Source organism: Gouania willdenowi, chromosome 8, assembly GCF_900634775.1.
Source record: "Gouania willdenowi chromosome 8, fGouWil2.1, whole genome shotgun sequence".
NCBI lineage: Eukaryota > Metazoa > Chordata > Actinopteri > Blenniiformes > Gobiesocidae > Gouania > Gouania willdenowi.
Window position 1 is genome coordinate 8925407 of NC_041051.1, and position 21302 is coordinate 8946708.

The 21302-nt window shown below is 38.0% G+C and overlaps 1 protein-coding gene across 3 annotated transcripts; it reads left to right on the forward strand.

The window, feature by feature from the left end:
• The first annotated feature begins 1383 nt into the window (after positions 1 to 1383).
• On the forward strand, positions 1384 to 20884 carry gtpbp1 (GTP binding protein 1). Of its 3 annotated transcripts, none has more exons than XM_028455639.1 (14): positions 1384 to 1848; positions 3516 to 3627; positions 3751 to 3931; positions 5307 to 5490; positions 9334 to 9498; positions 10300 to 10423; positions 10515 to 10629; positions 10695 to 10839; positions 12857 to 13039; positions 13118 to 13253; positions 15642 to 15820; positions 15950 to 16108; positions 16310 to 16360; positions 20053 to 20884. In XM_028455639.1, exons 1-14 carry the CDS (start codon positions 1651 to 1653, stop codon positions 20179 to 20181), a joined length of 2061 nt encoding a protein of 686 aa, XP_028311440.1. In that variant the 5' UTR covers positions 1384 to 1650; the 3' UTR covers positions 20182 to 20884. The 3 variants fall into 3 exon arrangements, with proteins under 3 accessions (XP_028311440.1, XP_028311441.1, XP_028311442.1); XM_028455641.1 differs by having other exon boundaries at positions 1718 to 1848; positions 3492 to 3627; XM_028455640.1 differs by lacking the exon at positions 16310 to 16360.
• Positions 20885 to 21302: the final 418 nt, after the last annotated feature.

Sequence of the window (21302 nt, forward strand, 5' to 3'; positions counted from 1 at the left end):
ATTCACACCAGTCACTCACATCGATCATACAAAGTGGTGGGAAGCTACATTGTAGCCACAGCTGCCTTGAGGCATGACAGAAGCTTGGCTGCCATTTTGTGCCTACGGCCCCTCTGACCACCACCATCATTCTTGCCTTGCCCAAGGACACAACGACAATGTCTTGGATAGAGCGGGATTCGAACACCCAACCCTTCGGTTATTGGATGACCCACTCTGCCACTGATCCACTCGATCAACCTCCACTAGTGACCTAAAAACAAATTGTTTGATTATTATTATTATTATTATTATTATTATTATTATTATTATTATTATTATTATTATTATTATTATTATTATTATTATTTATTTCATTGTCACATGGGTTAGATCACACTGGGCGCAAGGCAAGCTGCAGTGCCCCAGGGAAACCCAATGTAAGTACAGGGAGAACATGTAAACTCCACACAGAAACATTCCTCCACTAAAGGCCTTCTTGCTAAAAGTAAAAAATGACTATTCTTTTCTATTTAATTAAATAGCATTAAACTTATATTAGGCCATGTGAACTGTAATCAAAGATCACTTTATTTTTGTTACATCTTTCCTTGATGCCATTGCATCAACTCTTCTTATGCAATATTACATTGAGTTTTTATTTTTATTTTTTTTTGTCAGCGTTTTTGAGCGCTTGACTCCTTATCCCACTCTCTGTAAATTGTCATCCCTAATGTCACCTTAATTGCCTTTCTTTTCTCCGTATTTACTGTTTTTAATGTATTGCACTGTTTTTATTACTCTGTTTTTAATGTAAAGTACTCTTGGGTGGCCCGAAAAGCGCTTTTAAGTAAAATGAATTATTATTATTATTATTATTATTATTATTATTATTATTATTATTATTATTATTATTATTATTATTATTTTTGAAGCACTTTGTGCAGCATTAACCAATATGAACTTTAATCAAAGATCACTTTATTTTTTTGTTACATCTTTCCTTGATGACATTGCATCAGCTCTTCTTATGCAGTATTACAGTTAGTTATTTAAATAAATGTTTTTATAATTATTTTTATTTATTTATTTTATTTCAGTGTTTTTGAGCACTTGAAGCACTTTGCGCACCATTAAACTTATCTTAATGTAAACTTTAATCAAAGATGACTTTATATTTTGTTACATCTTTCCTTGGTGCCATTGCATCAACTCTTCTTCTACAGTGTTACAGTGTGATTTCAACAGACACACGTTATTACACTGCTTTGTTATGAGGGCGGCTACGGTGAATAAACATAACAACACCCCCTCCTTCTATTGGTCATTGGGCGGAAAAAGACAAAGAACGTACATTTCTATTGGCTTCCAAACGTGCCAATCACGTGGGTCTACGCCCATCTGTTTAATATTTATTTCCCGGTGGCGATGTTTCCGGACCAATACATATTTAAATGCAGTCAACCTTAATATAAGTGTGTTTGTTGGTGGTGTTTAGCAGGTTAAAGAACACACATAGTTGCATAGGTTTAGGTCTCTAAAGGAGGTTTGTGGTTGGTGCCTCCATATTTGTGAGCGTGGTTGGTTGATCTTCAGCCGTCGTCGTCGTCATCATCATCACAACAACAACCTGCACAGCCTAAATATTAGACTAGCACAGCTGGCTCAAACATGGCTTCAGTAGCTGCAACAGCGCATGAACCGAGCCTATCGCCGGGCTCCGTACAGCTGGCCGACGCTTTAGCCCCGGCGAGCATCTTCGCTCCGGACCGAGGAGGATGCTCGGACGACCCCGAGGATGAGTGCTACGAGGACGAGGACGCGCTCAACGGCGAGCCCGAGGCCCGCGGGATTGACTTCACTAGCAAGGTAAAGCTAGGCCCGGCTAGCCCCAAGCTAGTTGCTACCAATGAATGAATGAAAGTATGACTGCGTTGCTTACTTGTTAATAACCATGTAATAACCACCAAACATCACATTAAAATACATTTATTAGTCACTACCCCCAGATTGTTGGGTGTTTGGGCTCAAAGTTTGGTGTAAATACAAACGCTGGTTTAGCAGGTGGCTAATGCTAGCTTCAGTTAACGCTACGTCTAAGCAGCACCATATGCTACCTCAGCACATCTCCTTGTGAGCTGTATCTGTTCATAGAAAGACTGGCAAAAACAAGACACTTTACCCATACATAGCCTGTGAGCATTTAAGCACAGCACCAAAACATAAAGGCTGAAAAGAATCAGAAGTTATAGGAATAATAAAAAGAGTTATTTTTGCTGTAGAAACACCAGCTTTAACTGCTGAGGTCAGCTTTAGTGTGTGTTCAGTAAAGTGATGAATGATGGAGGAATGCTTTTATTTCAGTTTAAAAAACAAAGCAAAATTAAAAACATGTTTTTACAACAGAATTGATCATAAAAAAAACAACCGTAAAGAATAGGCTGAAGCCCCAAGGCTTATTTTTTGCCTCTCCTGTACATCATAGGATTAACTAAATAATTCACAATAAGACATCAGTTCTAGTACATCGTTACAAAACACATATACGGTTTAACTGAAGAATCAAGAACAATCAAATGTTATTGTAACCTTTGATAATTTTTAATTTTAAGGTCTTAAAAGGTTAAAAGCTAACATAAATTTACATATCTTTATTTCATTGTTTAGTCCATTCCATAATTTTACAACAAAAAATGACACACATTTGTGATTTGTTCTGACTTTGTAAGTTTTAAACATCAGCAATCCCCTTAAGTTATAAATCCCCTGCCGTAGCTTAAACATCTGACTACAAAATTTTAATACAAACAGGAATTTTCATTTTTACCACACGAAACGGATCATTTCAAATGTTTTTCAATATACAATAACCTGAAATTTTAATGTGTGTGATCTTATGAGTGAAAGGCATCAGGTGAAGGAGGAATGTCCAGGTTTGTGCATCCACTTAAAACAATGCTTATCACAGCACATTACACACAGTTTTTACTAAAGCCTGTTTACAATACACCTACAGCTACACTGTAATTACACAGGTAGAACAAAATAGTAATTTTTACCCAAAAAATTAAAACAACAGCAAACAACAAAACATTTTGTTTATATTTAAACTGCTGGCCAGGATGATAGCAACAATTTAATAACTCTGATTTATTATTATTACTATTATTATTATTATTGTTATTGTTATTATTATTATTATTATTATTATTATTATTCATATAGCACTATAAAGTGCTTTACATGGCATTATTCTTTCACTCCACACTTGTGGTGGTAAGCTACTATCGTAGCCACAGCTTTTTATTTATTTTTCATTCATTAATTAGGATTTATAAATGTAAAATGTGTGTTTCTACTCTGAACTCTCCTCTAAAACTCTTGATTAAACATGTCTAAAATCATATTGCTGCTACATTGACACCACTGCATGCCTTTGCTGAATATCTGTACTAAACTTTATGTTAATAGATGCATTTTAATTGTTTTTTTTGTACTTTTTGTGACACTAGTGAAAGTCTTTGGTCTTTCTATAGCTGGCCCTTGTTAGCCCCAATGGAGAGCAGTATGACTCGTTACTACGACAGCTACGTGACAGGATGGAGGAGGGATGTGGAGAGACCATCTATGTGGTTGGGATGGGCTCAGGTGAGAGAGACATTTATGTCAGATTAAAAACATTCATATATACAGTATGAGTATGAATGCTCTCCTCCTTTGTCAACCTTATCGATTCACTAACTGCTGAACTAATCTCCTGCTGTTGTGCAGATGGGGGCGACTGGGGTCTGAATGAGAAAGATATGGATGCCTCAGTGGCCACAGTGCGCTCCATGTGTGAGCAGTTGGATTCTGACCTCATACCTCTGCGAGAGCGCAATGAGACCGCCGGGTTGGTACGAGACTTCCTGATTCGACGACGTGTGGGTGAGCTGGACTTCCTGGAGGTCAGGTGTGTATGGGGAGTTAGTCACAAACCATGTGTCACTCTGGAGCGTTGGGATATTTCAGAATACTGGGAGGGATTTAGGGCCGGGCGGTATGACCAAAAATGCATATCACAGTATTTTTCAACATTCTAACAGTTTCACGGTATATTACAGTTTTTTTTAATTTTTTTTCATACATAATCAGGTGTTCACAGCATTTTCTACTGGTTGAGAGAGGAATTACTGCAGTAGATTGACTTAGGATGGTCTATTTTACTGTCATGATGAGTGAATATTGTAGAATAATTCCACACTAGTAATAATACAAGTTTGCAACAGCAGCCCAATGGCTCTTTGTCGCGCTAGCTTAGTTTGAGCATTAGCTTGATTTCTAGCTTTAAATGCTGTATACTCAGTGATGTGGTGGTTTCTTATGGTGAATAAGGTAGCATTTTGTTTGCAGCTCCAACAGGACTTATTTCCGCATTATAGGAATTACAAATTGCGATCCTTTGCTCTCTTTTTTTGTGTTTCTGTCGAACTGCCGACATGCTAAGCTAACCGTGCCTCCGTGTCCGTGAGTGTTGTTCTCCTGTAGCAGAGGCATGTGTACACAAACTGCCGTAAAATAAGCCGACTGGACATAGATGTGATTGTAGTAGAAGGTCGACGACTCTCAGTGGAGGATATGGGCGTTGCTAGAAGCGCTGCTACAGATAGCATCGTTTGACCCAACTTATAAACTGATATGTAGAAAAACTATTTCAAACTAAATTCATCAGCTTCATCAGTTGCTCTGTTTATTTCATGCCAACTGTTTTGCACTGTTCAGCTTCCACTTCTCTGAAATGTTCTGCACTAACTGCTATTTTTATATTTTAATACAGAAACACATTTGGTTTAGAAAGTTTACAAAAAAATCCAGAAAAGCATGAATATATCTGACTTCAATTTAAGTTTGTGCTTTGTGAACAATGTAATCATAATATTCTTTATTCATATTTCATTTTATGTTAGCACTCAGTGATGGAAATAATAATCACTATTTAGTTGTTTAAGCTCATTTATTGTTTTCATTGATTCTGTGATATACCAAAATCCATGTAAATTGAAAAAATGTTGCTTCTCGTGTCAAATTTTACTATGCGATTAATCAAAATGAATAATTACAAAGTCTGTAATTAATTAGATATTTTTTTATTATTATTTATTTATTTATTTATTTATTTATTTATTTATTTATTTATTTATTATTTTTTTAGTTAATCAGAAAATGATCTTATTAGCAGACAATCAAAACCAACATTCCTTTGGCTGTTTGTACTGAGTCAGGAACAGTGTGACTTTAAGTGCAATGTCACGATCAGTTAAAGTTGTTTGTACATTTGTGTCCATCAGGGTGGCAGTGGTTGGTAACGTAGACGCTGGTAAAAGCACTCTCCTGGGCGTGCTGACACACGGTGAGCTGGATAACGGCAGAGGCTTCGCTCGCCAGAAGCTCTTCAGACACAAGCACGAGATGGAGAGCGGCAGGACCAGCAGCGTGGGCAACGACATCCTGGGCTTTGACCAGGAGGGGCAGGTCAGTCCCTACATCAGTGGTTCTCAAACCTTTTTTTTAGGTGTTCCCCACTTTGAACGAAGGTGAACTTTCAAACCCCACCTGCACCCATTGCCCCCCCAAATAAACCTGACGAATAACACATTTTTAAAATTATTGAGCTAACAGGTAAAAAGCAAAAACATATTTCATAATAAATTAACCCATTTAGTGCCAGCTATTTTCAGAATTTCTACCCCCCTCAGTGCCAGCCGTTTTTGAGCATTTTGACTGATTTTTAAAGACCCACAAAATATTTTGTTCTATGACAATCTGAATTCTGAAAGATTGAAGTCTCTAATTTCATCAGAAATTTTTTTTTTTGTTTCTAGCTTGTTTTGTTCTTCTGTAATCAGCAGTTGAATATAGGCAAGTTTCACACAAATTGCCAGTTTGTGACAAAAAGCTGAGAAAAACTACTTTTTCTGAAAAAAATCTGTTAGTGACTTTGAAGCAATTTTTTTGTTTTGTTTTAGTGACACCTCAACATTGGTTTCCTTCTATAAAACTATAAAAACAACACTGAGACCAGGCTTTTTATAGCTAAATTATTATTATTTTGTTATCTATGTAAGAGTTGAATGGATTTCTTACTGTATTTTGGCATTCCTCCAAGTCTCTCCCCCGTCATTCTCCACACACAAAACTTCCTTGTCCTCCCCTACATGCCGAGTCTTACCGTTTGCCCCGTTTTTTGATAGTTTTCTCTCACCATCGCCACACTCTAAATAGTCCACTTAGTTCCTAATTTGCTCTGGTCGGGTGTGAGCTGCTGTGAACTTCAGCATCAACTCTGTAGCGCCATTTTCTGTCTCGTAAACTCCTTCCCTCTCCCTCTGAGCTCTGCTCATCACAGGTGATCTCTCATCCAAAGGTGCGCTGCTGCCACCTTCAGGACACGAGTTGGTTACTACATCACATTACAGTTTAGATATTGATGAGGGACCTCCACCAGGGTGTATTCTAGTAATTTCTGTGGTAAAACACAAATGACAAGTTTTCTCGTCAATGGCAATGATCGTTTGGATTTGAAATGATGAATTATCTCGTCAATGGCACTGAGTGAGTTAAAAACAAAATTAAACAATATATCTGCATAAAAACTAAAAAAATTTTTTTAAAAAAGTGCAGTAGAAAACAAAAAAGGAAATTCAGTGCTCGAATGAAATGAACTAAAAGTGAACAAGTGACTTTATGTTTCATAATGCGACTAACATATTTCATAAATAAATCAAAACATTAAAACTATATTAAACTAATCACCTGCATGAAAAACAAATGTGAAAATGCAGTAGTCAGAAATACAGGAAATAACCAAACATAGTTTGCAATCTGTGACTTAAAGGAGACATATCATGCATCTAAATCCTTCCTTTTTACAAATAAATCATACAGTTGTGGTCTATATAAAGTGGAACTGCAATGCTTGGGTCTGAATTCCTCATTATTATAGCTCCACAGGCCCCTTTTCTACCCCTTTTCTGAGACCAACTCGTTTTGGTGCGGCCTCTTTAAATGCCAATGAGACAATGCTAACAAAACAATGACAGGGACGTCTTATCATCACACTTTTTAGCGTTATTTACAGCTTACCGAAGTGCTCTGTTCGTCGTCTCCAAAGATAAAAGGAATTGAACCCTCAATCACACAAAGACTTTCGGCAAATCCTTCTTTATACTGGCGGAGGTTGCAGAAGCAGTCATCCTTGAAGTGCTTCGCACACACAAAAATGACCTTACCCACAGATGTGGGTACATTTCCATGAAAAATAAAACTCAACCAGGCACTTCGAAAAGGTTCGGATGCTGGGAGACGGTGTGATGAAGCGTGTGGGTTACTACATCCAACAACCGAACTTTTTGACTTATCCTCTTGTAACTTCGGCATTCTTGAGCTTGGACTACAAAATAAAAGCGAGAAATAAAAATGGCGGATTGCTCAAAGTGTTGGGCCTGGAGTCGATGTCCTAATTTGGCAGTTTCGCTGCAAATACTGTGACGTTATTGTTCAAAAAACGTAATAGAGAATAGAAAAATCGAAACAAGTTGAAAAATATGACCAAAACAGAATATAAAGATATCAACGGAGCACCTGAAGAGACTAATTTGAACTTTTCTGTACTTCTAAACACTCTAAATATACAACAAAATGCATTTAAGGGCTAATAAAGTGGATTTAGCATGATATGTCCCCTTTAAAGATTAAAAAAAACAAAAAGGAAATAATTTTTTAAGTCAGCGATTAAGTTTCTTTATTGTTCCACTTCACTTTACATGCCGATGTAAATCATTATTTTTTTTAACTTTAGTTCTACGCTACATTTTGTTCCTAGTCCATTTCTAATGCATTCTAATAATGTAATGCTTTATAAGGATATTTATTATTACTCTCTTAGTGTGTAGGGGTTTTGTTTAGTGTTAATGATCTTTATTGTGAATGAAAAAAATGTTTTTATGAAGATTTGTATGAAATTGAACATTTCCACCTGTCATACCTTTATTCCCCACCAGGGGGTCACGCCACACACTTTGAGAAGCACTGCACTAGCTAGAGCTGATTTGGCTCATAATAATCATTGATAAACAATAATTCATACAAACCCAAAAGAGGAATTGTGAATGTAGTCATGTTCAACTACAGCATTACAGGGAAATCTGATTGTTTCATAAAACATTTTACAATTAATTTGTTGTCAAAAGCTTGAATTAGTCTAGTTAGTCCAAGTGTAAGTGAAATGCTGAAGCTGGTTTAGACAAGAAATGTAGAATAAGGGGACTGGAAAAAAACTTTAAAGATGTGTACAATGCAACAGCATTGCCTTTGTGTTTAGAAACTTAACTGAATAGTTCATGTCTGCCTTTGATTAGGAGTAAAGTAGCAGAGGCTACAAAACTATGAAATAGGCCCAGTATTGCAGCTGCTGACTCAGCTTTTCTACAATAGACATGGCACATATTTGGTGATTAGGGTTGTAATGAAATAGTTGACTCATGATATAATATGAAATTTGATATAGAGCTTACGATACAAAATACTCACAGTACAATTAAAAAAAAAATGAAAAATTCCCAATGAAAAGAATTAAATGTGTAAAAAAATCTTTGTTAATAAAAAACAATTTGACTGTAAAAGTTGGAGACAGTGTTCAATAGTACAGAATGATTACAAATGTGCCAATCTAACTGTTTTCTTTTGCATGATCATTTCTCATTTCTGTAACATAAAAGCTGTATTATGGACCTGTCAAAAAAATCCAAAAGCTTGAAATTTTCAGCACCTCCTGTAACTTAAAGAACGACAGAGTAAAGTTGCTATAATTAAGCAGTGTTATTATTTATGATGTTCTACAAGATATATCATACACTTTAACAAGTGAGACAACAGATAAGATAGCATAAAACTGATACATATGGATTAAAAGCATTTAAAAGTCTAACAATGTAGATTATGGCATTAAAAGTCTCTAATAACGTTACTCCGTCATTGCTGAATACATGCGTGTTTTAGCCAGGTTGTTTTTTTTCGGTGCATCACTACATACAACCATACAGACCGAGTCTACGGAGCATCAGCAGTGTCCGCCATCTTGTAAACAAAGCAGCGTCTGAGCTGCTACGGGAAGCAGGAGGGTCAAATGTCATTGTGCTGCTGCGCTCCTTTAAAACTCTTTTACTTGGTTTTCTTTTGTTAACCTTTGAAGTTTATATCACTGTTTTTTATTTCACATTCCTGTTGGTGATGCAAAGATTTACCAGGCAGTTAAAGAAATGCACAGTTAAGTGTGTGTGTGTGTGTGTGTGTGTGTGTGTGTGTGCGTGCGTGCAGGTGGTGAACAAACCAGACAGCCATGGAGGAAGTCTGGACTGGACCAAAATCTGCGAGAAGTCCTCCAAGGTCATCACCTTCATAGACTTAGCAGGCCACGAGAAGTACCTGAAGACGACCGTGTTTGGCATGACTGGACACCTTCCCGATTTCTGCATGCTCATGGTGAGAGAGACTGGGTGAACCGTGCTCTGGTAGAACAATGAGAAGTTTCCATTTATTTCTATTTGTAGGATTTTAGCTCAGATTATTTCTAGACATGTTGTAAACTAGATGTTTGCCTGCACTTATGCATGTTACTCACACAAGGGATGCATTAGTAGCAGCTACTTGTTTATAATGCTAAGAAATGCATATTACTTTTTTGCAGTGTTTTTCAACCTTGTAATTGCCTTGATTTTGAATGGGGTTGCCTGAAATGTATATAAATTGATTTATTATATCATCTTTTTTAAATTAAAACACAACACAATCTTAAACACTGTATTCTATACTTTCACTGTATAAATATTAGGGATGCAACAACACAGCAAGCCCACGGTTCAATACGTACCTCGGTTGTTTTGGTCATGGTTCGCGTTAAAGTGTTTCCACTGTTTAGTGTTTTAAGTACATTTTAAAGAATAGCAAGGTTTAACTTTAAACTGATTTATTTTACTTTGAAGTAAAACTAAATTCATACACATTCCTATGTATGGTGTATTGTATGATGTAAAATAAAATAACACTTCCAAAGAACAAGTGCTTAACCCTGGCAGCCCATATACAAACTAGGGAAATATTCATTCAAAAAACAAAATAAATAAACAAAAGTTCATTATTTTAATATCACTTTTTGAATGTAAAATGCCAAGAATGATATTCTCCACATTATTAATGTTTTTGTAGTGACAAAACACATCCAGGTATTAAAAATCCTAATAAATTAATGTGCTTTAGAATGAGAGAGTGTCTGTTCTTTTCCAGGTTGGTAGTAATGCTGGTATCGTGGGGATGACCAAAGAGCACCTGGGTCTGGCTTTGGCTCTGAATGTGCCCGTGTTTGTAGTAGTGACCAAGATAGACATGTGTCCAGTCAATATTTTACAAGGTCAGTCCTGGGTTCTATTACACAAAGCACTTGTGCTTTTTGTCTTTCAGAGTCAGTTTATTAGTTACTAGTTTTGTTTTGGTTCCAACAGAGACCCTGAAGCTGCTGCAGAGGCTGCTGAAGTCCCCGGGCTGCAGGAAGATTCCCGTCCTGGTTCAGAACAAGGACGACGTCATAGTCACGGCCTCAAACTTCAGCTCAGAGAGGTCAGAACATCTGCTCCATGCTCACATGTCCAGCTACTAAAGAAACACATGGTTTCTCTCCACAGGATGTGCCCCATATTCCAGATTTCCAACGTGAGCGGTGAGAACATGGACCTGCTCAAGATGTTTTTGAACTTGTTGTCCTCCAGGACGTCCTACAGAGATGATCAGCCTGCTGAGTTTCAGATAGACGACACCTACTCTGTACCGGTACTTTAAACCACAGTTTTACAACCTTTTTTTAACCAAGGTACGTCTTTTTATTGGGAAAAAATCCCAAGGCTTTAGGCACACAACCAACCGAAAATGTTAAAAAAATCTAACTTTGTAGCATATATTAACAATATACAGTCATTGTTATCAATGTGTCTTAAATAGGAATCAAATGAACACAAAGAAAAGTTTTTTATTATCTTTCATATTTCTTCTTTCTAATAAAAATTGCAATTAAAGGTGCTGTCCACAACTCTCAGATCCCTCACTCCCCACTGCTCTCTTGCCCTGCATCCAAACTTTCCCTCCCTCAGAGGAGCTAACAAGCTATTGTTAGCCAGACATTAACATCACAGTAATATAACATGCTCTGTTAAAAGCATATTACTGCAGCACTTCTCTCTCTCAATGTGCACACACCTCAGCAGCAGCAGCAACAACACAGTGTCACTTACAGCAGCCAACACGGAGGCTGCTGCATGCACATGAACAACACATGCACTACAGAGTTCTAGTGTAACAATTACAAATCAAACATAATGTAAATCAAGCAACAGTAATTATCTTTCAAGCAGAAAAGTCACCAATTCCATCTTCTACTCCTCCAGACCATACACTGTAAAAAAGACGGCGCTCCAGCCCGTCTGAGCAACATCTGTCAGACAGCCCATCAAACACAATCCTGGCTCTGATTGGTTCTTTTTGCTCGGTCGCGGTGCATTCTGGCAATCTGCCAAAGGCTGCAGGAGCAGCAGGAGGGACTCAATGAGTCTGTTTTTTTCACACAAACTACTAGTTTGATGTAAAGTTGTCCTTACATAGTGACAGCTTTAGCAAACATGACATAAAGTCACTTTTATAAGAGTTGCAGACTGCACCTTTAACAATCTACAGTCATTATTATAACAGGAATCAAATGAACAACAAAAAAATATTAACAATCTCCAGTCATTTAAAGTGTATTGAATACAAATCGAACAAAAATCTTAAATATTTTTTTATCATCTTTCATATTTTGTGTACTTGATACACATTGTGGGAGGGATAAAAGTGAGTTAAAAAAAAACCAAAACATTAAATATGATTAGAACTACAACTGAACTTTATTCTGTTAAAGCTGCACTGCTTGATTTTTGAACCATGACAGAGGGGCATGGCTGAATTCGAACCGTAATCCCGCCCCCCGCTCTTAATAAATCCCTCCCAGTCTCCTCTCATGGAAGTGCACAAAATCGTGCACGAGAACTGAACGTGCACAACTGGTAAAAACACGTCGCCACTCAAAAGGTTTATACAAAATATAGGAAAATGGAACATTAGATTAGAAGGAAAACAGCCATTTGTGCTTCCAAAGTTAGTCCAAGACTGAAAACAAGTTTGCACCGTGCACACACTTCACCATATATCGCGGCAACCAATGAGGAGGCTCCTCCGTGGGCTCTGCTCACCCCTCCTTTCTCTAAATCCTGTGATTGGAGCTGGAGGGGGTGACTGCCAAAACTTTGTTTTCTGGGATTTTATTAACTAAAATAATTAATTATAAGGCACAGACAGCACGCAGACATACAATTTTTTCAGAAATGATTACTTTTATCATATACTTTATGATGCTAGTAAGATTTTTTTTTTTTTTAAATTAAAGAAAATAAATTGAGTACCCCAGCTTTAAATACTGTTTTGTTTTATATAATGTATTTTTTATGTTATATAATTTAATATTTATATAATATATAATACATACATTTGTGATTAAGAAATGGGGGTGGGATTAATGGAGTCTTTCTTCTTTCCGCTCCCTTTTGAGCAGACATGTTATTACAAATATAAGTGTAGATGGATCTTCTCTATTATTTTGAACATCTGTGATTGTTTTTCTCTGTTGGCGTTCCGTGTACACAAAGAGTCTTTTTGTTTTGTGTTTTCTTGTCCCTGCTCGAAAAAAAACAAATAAATCAGTATTCAGCAAGTTTCACCTGCTGAAAAATTCACAGACCATGTCGTTGTCATACCTCAGGGAGTGGGGACTGTGGTCTCTGGAACCACCCTACGTGGACTCATACGTCTTAATGACACCATGCTCCTGGGACCCGATCCTCTGGGAAGCTTCATCCAGATCGCTGTCAAATCTATTCATCGTAAGAGGATGCCTGTGAAGGAAGTGAGAGGCGGACAGACGGCCTCGTTCGCCCTCAAAAAGGTACCTGTGTGAAATGTTGTTATCGTTCTGCAAACAGCAGAAGACGTTTCCTCATCATTTGTCGATGTGTTTCTGAAGATCAAGCGTTCATCGATACGTAAAGGTATGGTGATGGTGTCCCCGAGACTGAGCCCACAGGCCACGTGGGAGTTTGAGGCTGAGATTCTGGTGCTGCATCATCCCACCACGATATCTCCAAGATACCAAGCCATGGGTAGGAAACGTTTGATCTAGAAACAGCACACTGGAACTAGAGCTGCACGATTATGGCTAAAATGATTAATTATTTAAATCGATATTTTAACCATGATTATTAACTCATTCACTGACAGCCATTTTCAGAATGGCTACCCCCCTCAGTGCCAGCCATTTTAGAGCATTTTGCCGGATTTTTAAAGACCCACAGAATATTTTGTACTATGACAATCTGAAATCTAAAACCAGATTCTGAAAAACGAGTCCCTACTTTCATCAGAACAAACTTTGTTTTTAAGTGAGTTTTGTTCTTCCGTAATCAGCAGTTGAATAGAAGCAAGTTTCACACAAATCCCCCAGTTTGTGACAAAAAGCTGAGGAAAGAGACTTTTTCTGAAAAATCTTCTCAGTGACTTTGAAACTAAGTTTTTTTGCTTTAGTGACACCTCAACATTGGTTTCCTTCTATAAAACAACACTGACACCGGGCTTTTGATGGCAAATGTATTATTATTTTGCTATCTGGGTCAGAGTTGAGTGGATTTCTTACTGTATTTTGGCCTTCCTCCAAGTCTCTCCCCCCATCAGTTTCCACACACGCCACTTCCTCCGAACATGACGAGTCTCACCGCTTGCCCCGGTTTGTTGATCGTTTTCTCTCACGATCGCAATATTCTCAATAATCCACTTAGTTCCACATATGCTCTGCTCGAGTGTGAGTTTCTATGAGCTACTGGGACATTCACAATCTTTCCTTGTAGCGCCATTTTCTGTCTTGTCCCTGGCTTCTCCCTCCCCAGCGAAAGTGATAATCGTTGCTAATCTCTCATCCAAATGTGCCCTGCTGCCACCTACATGGCATCAGTTGGTCACTATATCATATTACAAGGCTGATATTCATGAGAGAACTCTGACACAATGTCGCCTAGCAACCCCCGTTGAAAAACACAATTGACGTATTTTTACTTCAATGGCTGAGTTGCTCTCTTGTTATTAACTCATTCAGTGCCAGCCATTTTCAGATTTTCTACCCTCCTTAGTGCCAGCCGTTTTTGAGCATTTTGACTGATTTTAAAGACCCACAGAATATTTTCTACTATGACTATCTGAAATGACACCAGATTCTGAAAGATTGAAGCCTCTACTTTCATCAGAAAACAAATAATTTGTTTGTGGCTCATTTCGTTCTTCTGTAATCAGCCGTTGAATAGAGCAAGTTTTACACAAATCTTCAGTTTCAGAGCAAAAAGCTGAGAAAAAAGCCTTTTTGTAAAAAAAAAAACCCTGTCAGTGACTTTAAAGCTATTTTTTGCTTTAGTGACAACTCTAACATCTGAACATTGTTTCCTTATATAAAACTAAACAAAAAAAAAACACTGAGACTGGGCTTTTGATGGCAAAATTATTACTATTTATCTATCTGGGTCAGAGTTGAATGGATTTTTTATTGTATTTTGGCGTTCCTCCAAGTTTCTCTCCCATCAGTCTTCACACACGCAACTTCCTCTTCCTCCCGGACATACAGAGTGTCACTGCATTCCCCGTTCTTTTTATGGTGTTATCTCACCATCGCCACACTATCCATAAGTTCCACACAGGCTCTGGTTGAGTGTGCGCTGCTGGGAACGTCAACTCTCGTACGTAGTGCCATTTTCTGTCTCGTTAATGCCTTTCCTCCTCTTTCTCTGAGCTCTGCTGAGCACGGATGATCTCTCATCCAAAGGTGAGCTGCTACCTCCTACATGTCACCTATTATTTTGCTATCTGGCTCAAAATACCCCCCCTCCTTCCTCCTCCCGACACACATCGATGACCGGTTTAGCCCGGTTAGTTGATGGTTTTATCTCACCATCGCAATTTTATCAATAATCCACTCAGGTCCGCACATGTTCTGTGTTAATATGTGGAGCTGTGAGCTGCTGGATCCGTCACAATATCACTCTGTAGCGCCATAATCTCACTCGTTCCTGCTTCTTCCTCCTTTGCTGGGTAGCATCAGTGGCTAATCTCTCATCTAAAGGTGCACTGCCACCATCCCCAGAGCACAGTTGGTCACTACAACACCCCACAGCTTAGATATTGATGAGGGACCTCCGCCAGGGTGTTTTCTAGTAATCCCCATGAAAAAAACGCAAATGACGAGTTATCTCATCAATGGCACTGAGTGAGTTAATGATGCCTTAATCATGTGTTCGGCCACTGGTGGTTGGCTGACAACTGGGGTTGAGAAAGTGCCAGACTAGATATGCAGCAGAAATTGCCGGCCATCAGGTTAATTTAATTGTGGCAGCTAAAATCGTAATCATGACTAAAATGTGATTAATTGTGCAGCCTTAATGTGGAAAGGTGTGAATCAGGCATTATGTTGTTAACCCTGCAGTGAAATGACAGATTTTGAACCCTTTCAGTCCACTGCGGCAGCATCAGGCAGACGGCTACCATCTTGTCCATGAACAGAGACTGTTTACGCACCGGGGATAAGGCATCGGTCCATTTCCGCTTCATCAAGACTCCAGAGTACCTGCACTGTGAGCAGAGGCTAGTGTTCAGAGAGGGCCGTACCAAGGCTGTGGGGACCATCACTAAGGTAGCAGAGCACCATGTGATCAGTGCGACTAATATTAAAGAGACATTTCTAACTTCACATACTGTATCCGCTCGGCTTCTGCTAAAAATGAGAACTCAGTGGAGACTAAAAGGCTTGTGATCTTTGCAGCTGTTGCAGTCGACCAATAATTTACCATCGAACTCCAAACCCCCACAAATTAAAATGCAGTCCACGAAAAAGGCTCCGCTCCGCAAAGAAGACGGCATCACCCTGGTGACCAATGATGACTCAGTAACAATATCACAGTCCACAGGCTCCAACCCACCGGTGAGTCACACCCTACACTCGTGTTTCTCCTGCTTTCTGATGTTTCCTCTGCACTAACTTCCTGACTTCTGTCTTCCAACCTTTTTTTGCCTTTTTTAATAAAACATAACCTTTAATTTGTTCGATCCCCCTTTCACTGTCATCACACATCACTTTTTACATCCTCTTCCTCTGCATTGCTTGCGTGGCTGCCTTCCTCAGGGCGAGGGGGAGGATGACCCTCAAATAAAAGAGGGCAGCAAAGAGAACAAGGTAACGTGCAGGTTAAAAAGGAACAAGTAGAGATTTAAAAAGCAGCTGTGGTCATTAAAGGGCACATGGAGTGAAAATGTATTTAACAAAAAAGTGTTTAATGTATTACTAATAAACAAAATATGTGCACCTTTTCAAAATAAAAACACATTTAAAAAGACTTTTTAGAACAATTTTATACCTGGGGCATAAACTATGGTGTGTTGTCATTTTGGTCTGGATATGACGTACGATCGTTGATTCCTGTTAGCTGTTGCTAGGCAACATTGTTCTTCAATGCAGCTTGTAAACGTACTGGTTCAGAGCACAACTATGTTTCTTCTGCCCGCAAGGCGATACTATGAGTGGCTGTCCATGGCGCTAACTGCAACCCCACCAGATTGTTCCCTCTTATTTCTTTGTGGCTAATTAATGAACTCTGTCAGGAGAACTTACCTTTTCATTAAGGCGCAGTCAGGTGCTGATTTTCAGAAATAGTGGCACATTATCCTGTCAATAGAGATGTAACGGTTACCGGTATCGCGGTAAACCATGGTAAAAATTCCGACGGTGAAGGTTACCGTTTATGTTTTAATTACCATGGTAACTGCTGCTGCGGTCGATAACCACGGCGTGATAGTTTATCAGTCTCCCTACGCATGTGCAGCACAGACACACACACAGGACAGCTCTCTCTGTCTCAGAGAGAGCGACAACATGTCACAAACGTTAACGTTTAGAGTTTCTTCAGCTTCAGGTTGTTTTTAATCTGGTTTACTTGTACTTATTAACCAGAGTTCTGATATACGTGGGTTTGTTCAGACGTGGTGCTTGGTAGAAAGCGTTATGTCTCTGCCTGTCGGAGATATTTTTTTATTTTTTTTACCGTCAGCGACTTCACTGAGTGTCTGACACTTTCTTGCTGTATTTCATTAAAAATAAAGATAGTAGTGATATAAATTTATTCAAGTTTGCTTAATGTGAAATTACACCTGCACTTTTTTTTATCTGTTTTTTTGTTTGTTTGTTTGTTTGTTTGTTTTTTTACTGTGGTCATTATTGCAATGTTGCAGTTTTGAGATTTTTTAATTTATTTTTTATTTTGAACCATTTTTTATATAAAAAAAAAATGTTGTGGTTTTTGTTAATGTTGCATTTTTTAATCATTATTTTGCTGTGACTATTGTTAATGTTGCACAGTTTTGATAGTCTTATTTACTGTATTTAATGTTTATCTTGCACAGTTTTTATACTTCATTAATGTTAACTTTGCAGTGTTTTGTTCAGGTTGTTATTGTTAGACTATACATAACAAATGTATTTAAATATACATTTTGTTGAAATTATTTCAATTTATCAGTGTTTCTTCAACATTTTGAAGACATTTTAAAAATATCGTGGTGTGAAAATTTCATACCGTTACATCCCTACCTGTCAATGAACAGATATCCTTTCACGCAGCTTTTATCACAGTTGCTAGCCCTATTGTGAACTTCCAACACCTAACTACTCAGCCGTGGCTCGTTTCTGCAGAAGGTAGTTGGTGAGAAATGTGATATTTAACCCTCTCATAACATACAACCTGAATGCTGCGCTTTAATCACTAGGGGAGAGCTAAAACTACACTTACCACAATGTAAACAGACCTGTTACGCCTTTATCTCCCACAATGCAACATTCTTAAAAGCGACAGGCCAGGCCGATCAATGCAACTGCGTCATATCCTGTACAAAATAGCCCAAGGTATAAAATCGTTCTAAAAAGTCATTTTAATGTGTTTTTAATGAAAACTAAAACTAAAAAAATAAATTAAAAAAGGGGCAAATATTTTGTTTATTGGTAATACATTAAACACATTTTTTGTGTACCCGTTAAGAAAATAGTCTGAAGGTTGAGTTCTGAATCCGTGTACCATTCGTTCTTTGGTTATTCCATTTTAAAAACAAATAAAAAATAACAGATAAACAGTGTGGTTATGTTGTTTTACTGACTTCAAACCAAAACAGAAATACAGTAAAATCAAAAACCAGATAAGCAGCATTTTTCTGTTTTAAAATGAAATCCTGTTCTGTTTGTGTAATCAAAATCAGAATCAGAATTCCTTTATTCATCTCAGGGAGAAATTGCTTTTGTTATAGACACTTAAGAAAAAAATCACAAATAAAAGAATAAAATGTATAACAAAGACGAAAGGAAGAATAAACATTAAATAAGTGTATATTTAAGTAAAAGACTTTTAAAAAATAAGGAACAGATAAACACACATTTACAGTAGTAAAAATAAATATAGATAATACTAATATTATTATGATAATATGCAAATTATATATAATATGAAACAGATATTTACAAAAATTATACCACAATGATTTAGATATTTACAACAATCGAGCTCTGGTGTTACAGAGATGAATTATACAGTTTAATCGCCACAGGCAGGAATGGTTTCCTGTGGCGTTCTGTGGAGCACCATGGTTGGATCAGCCTGGTGCTGAAGATGCTTCTGTGACTGACCAGCACATCATGGAGTGGGTGGGACTTATTGACCAAGATGGATTTCACTTTGGACAGGCTCCTCCTCTCTGTCACCACTGTCAGAGGGTCCAGTTTAATCCCCACAACGTCACTGGCCCTGCGGAAGAGTCTGTTGGCGTCTGCGACCCTCAGTCTGCTCCCCCAGCAAACAGCAGCGTAGAGGATCACACTCGCTACCACTGACTCGTAAAACATCATCAGCATTTTCCTGCAGATGTTGAACGACCTCAGCCTTCTTTGGCCCTTCCTGTAGAGGGAGTCAGTGTTCCTCCCCCAGTCCAGTTTATTGTCAATCACCACTCCCAGGCATTCACATGGTGAAGATGTGCTGGAATGTTCCACAGAGCTGCGAAGCACAAGCCTTCAGTTCTCTGGGGCAGACTCCATCAGGTGCTGATATTTAAGGAAAATTAGGACGAGAGCTTCACATTTTAAGTTCATCACACAGAGAGGACCCACAGGATGGGTTAAACGTTAATACATTAAAAAAATGGATGTTACATAAAACATGCATACTATATGTGATTAAAGGAACCAGAGGTGGTGTAATGAATCAGCTGGTGCTCCTTGTTTCCTGTGATTAACTTCCCTGTCTGTTGACAGCTGCCTTTAGTGGCTAGCAGAATTATAATGTGCAAAATAAATATTTTTACTGCCTTCAAAAACGCTGAAATTGGTTTTGCAAAAGTGTCAAATAGTAGAAGTTCTAACATCTATTGTTCCTCACACCAGCCTCACAGTTGATAGTCACCACTTTATCTGGATACTGTTTGGACCATAACACTGTTCGGTAAAGTTGACACAAATTACACCTCTTTGTCATCTGTGCGAGACAACGAGACAACGTGCTACAAGATAACTGTATCAAACGAGGCAGAGTAAAGTCCGCCCCGTCTGTGGTCCTCTCTGTGTGGTGAGCTTAAAACATGAAGCTCTTGTCCTAGTTTCCCGTAAATAACCAAATGACAAACAGAAGATTTCATTTTAAAACAAAAAAATGCTGGTTTTTGATTTTTCTGTATTTCTGTTTTGGTTTTAAATCAGTAAAACAAAAATAACCATATTTGTTATTTTGATTTGATTTAGAAACAGAATATCCACAGAACAAACAGTACACTGATTGTTCTGGTCATTTGTTTGCAAATAAAGCTTCCATGTCTCTGTTTTTTTTGTTGCAGCCAAAGTCTGGAGGAGGAGGAAGGAGACGAGGTGGACAGAGGCACAAAGGAAAAGGACAGAACAGCAGCACCAACACAGCAGCAGCAACAGCAGCAGCAGCCTCCACCTCAGGGCCAGGAGGCTGCTGAACTCACCCTCCCTTTACCCTCATCACTCCACACAGTGTCTTCATTCCACAAATCAACCAGAGCGAGACACACTCCTCCATCCTAATTCTCCTTGGTTTTTGTACAGCAGGGTGTGTAGTTTTTATTTTTTAAAAGGAAACAAAGCAGTAGGTTCCAAAATAGATGTGAAGATATTTAATGCTGGCAGCCTTTCCATGTTTGGTTGTATCAAAAAAAATTTTGTGCAAAGCTTCACTCAGGATGAGGAAAAGTTATTTAAGTTTGAAACCTAAGTTTGAGGACATGGAGGTTGGTAGACTGAATCTACAAAAAGTTCCTGCACTAGGATGAGCAGCTAAAGCCCACATGCGTTCCCTCTCTGTGTTTTTAAAAGAAGTTCTATTTATACATTACTTTTACCATTTGGGGAAAATGCCATCTTTACTAAATGTATGCATCACATGTGAATGTAGCAGAGGAGATGTTTGGGGAGGATTTACACTTGTCTGGTTTATGGTCCCACATTCAGTGGGGTGTTCATTCTAACGTCATTCCAGCTCTAAATCATCTATGTTGTGGGGTTTCAGCATCTGCTGCTAATAATCATCATTTTCACACATGCTTGCAGTGAGAATTGTAACTTATGGCCTGTTGTTGTTGACATGTTGTGAATTTGAAACTATTTTCCCTCATGAAACCATTAATAAAGAAATGTTACCCACAATTCTAACAGTTCATCTTGATTTTATTTTTAAATATATAAATCTTTATGGTTTGTTTGTTTTTGCAACATACAACACAAAGATGGAGATAAAATTGCAGAAAAAAAGAAGCAAAATAAATGCTGAAAGGTTACCATAGACTTGTTTCAGCTCAAGTACCCCAATATCTTATTTCTGAATCCAAGTGCCCCCTTTGTCCGACTACAACTTCAGCGTAGAAAACAACTATAGAGCATGAAATGATGGAATGAACCAATGATATCAGTATTTAGTGGTTCTTTAATAGATTTATTTCTGCAGTTTTTATCATTTCCAGTTATCTCACGTCTCAGGTTGGACCAAGACTGACTGTTAATTTTCAACTGTCAAATTCTCTCTCTCTCTTAAATACCCTATGTAGTTCCATCGCGTACCTCCATT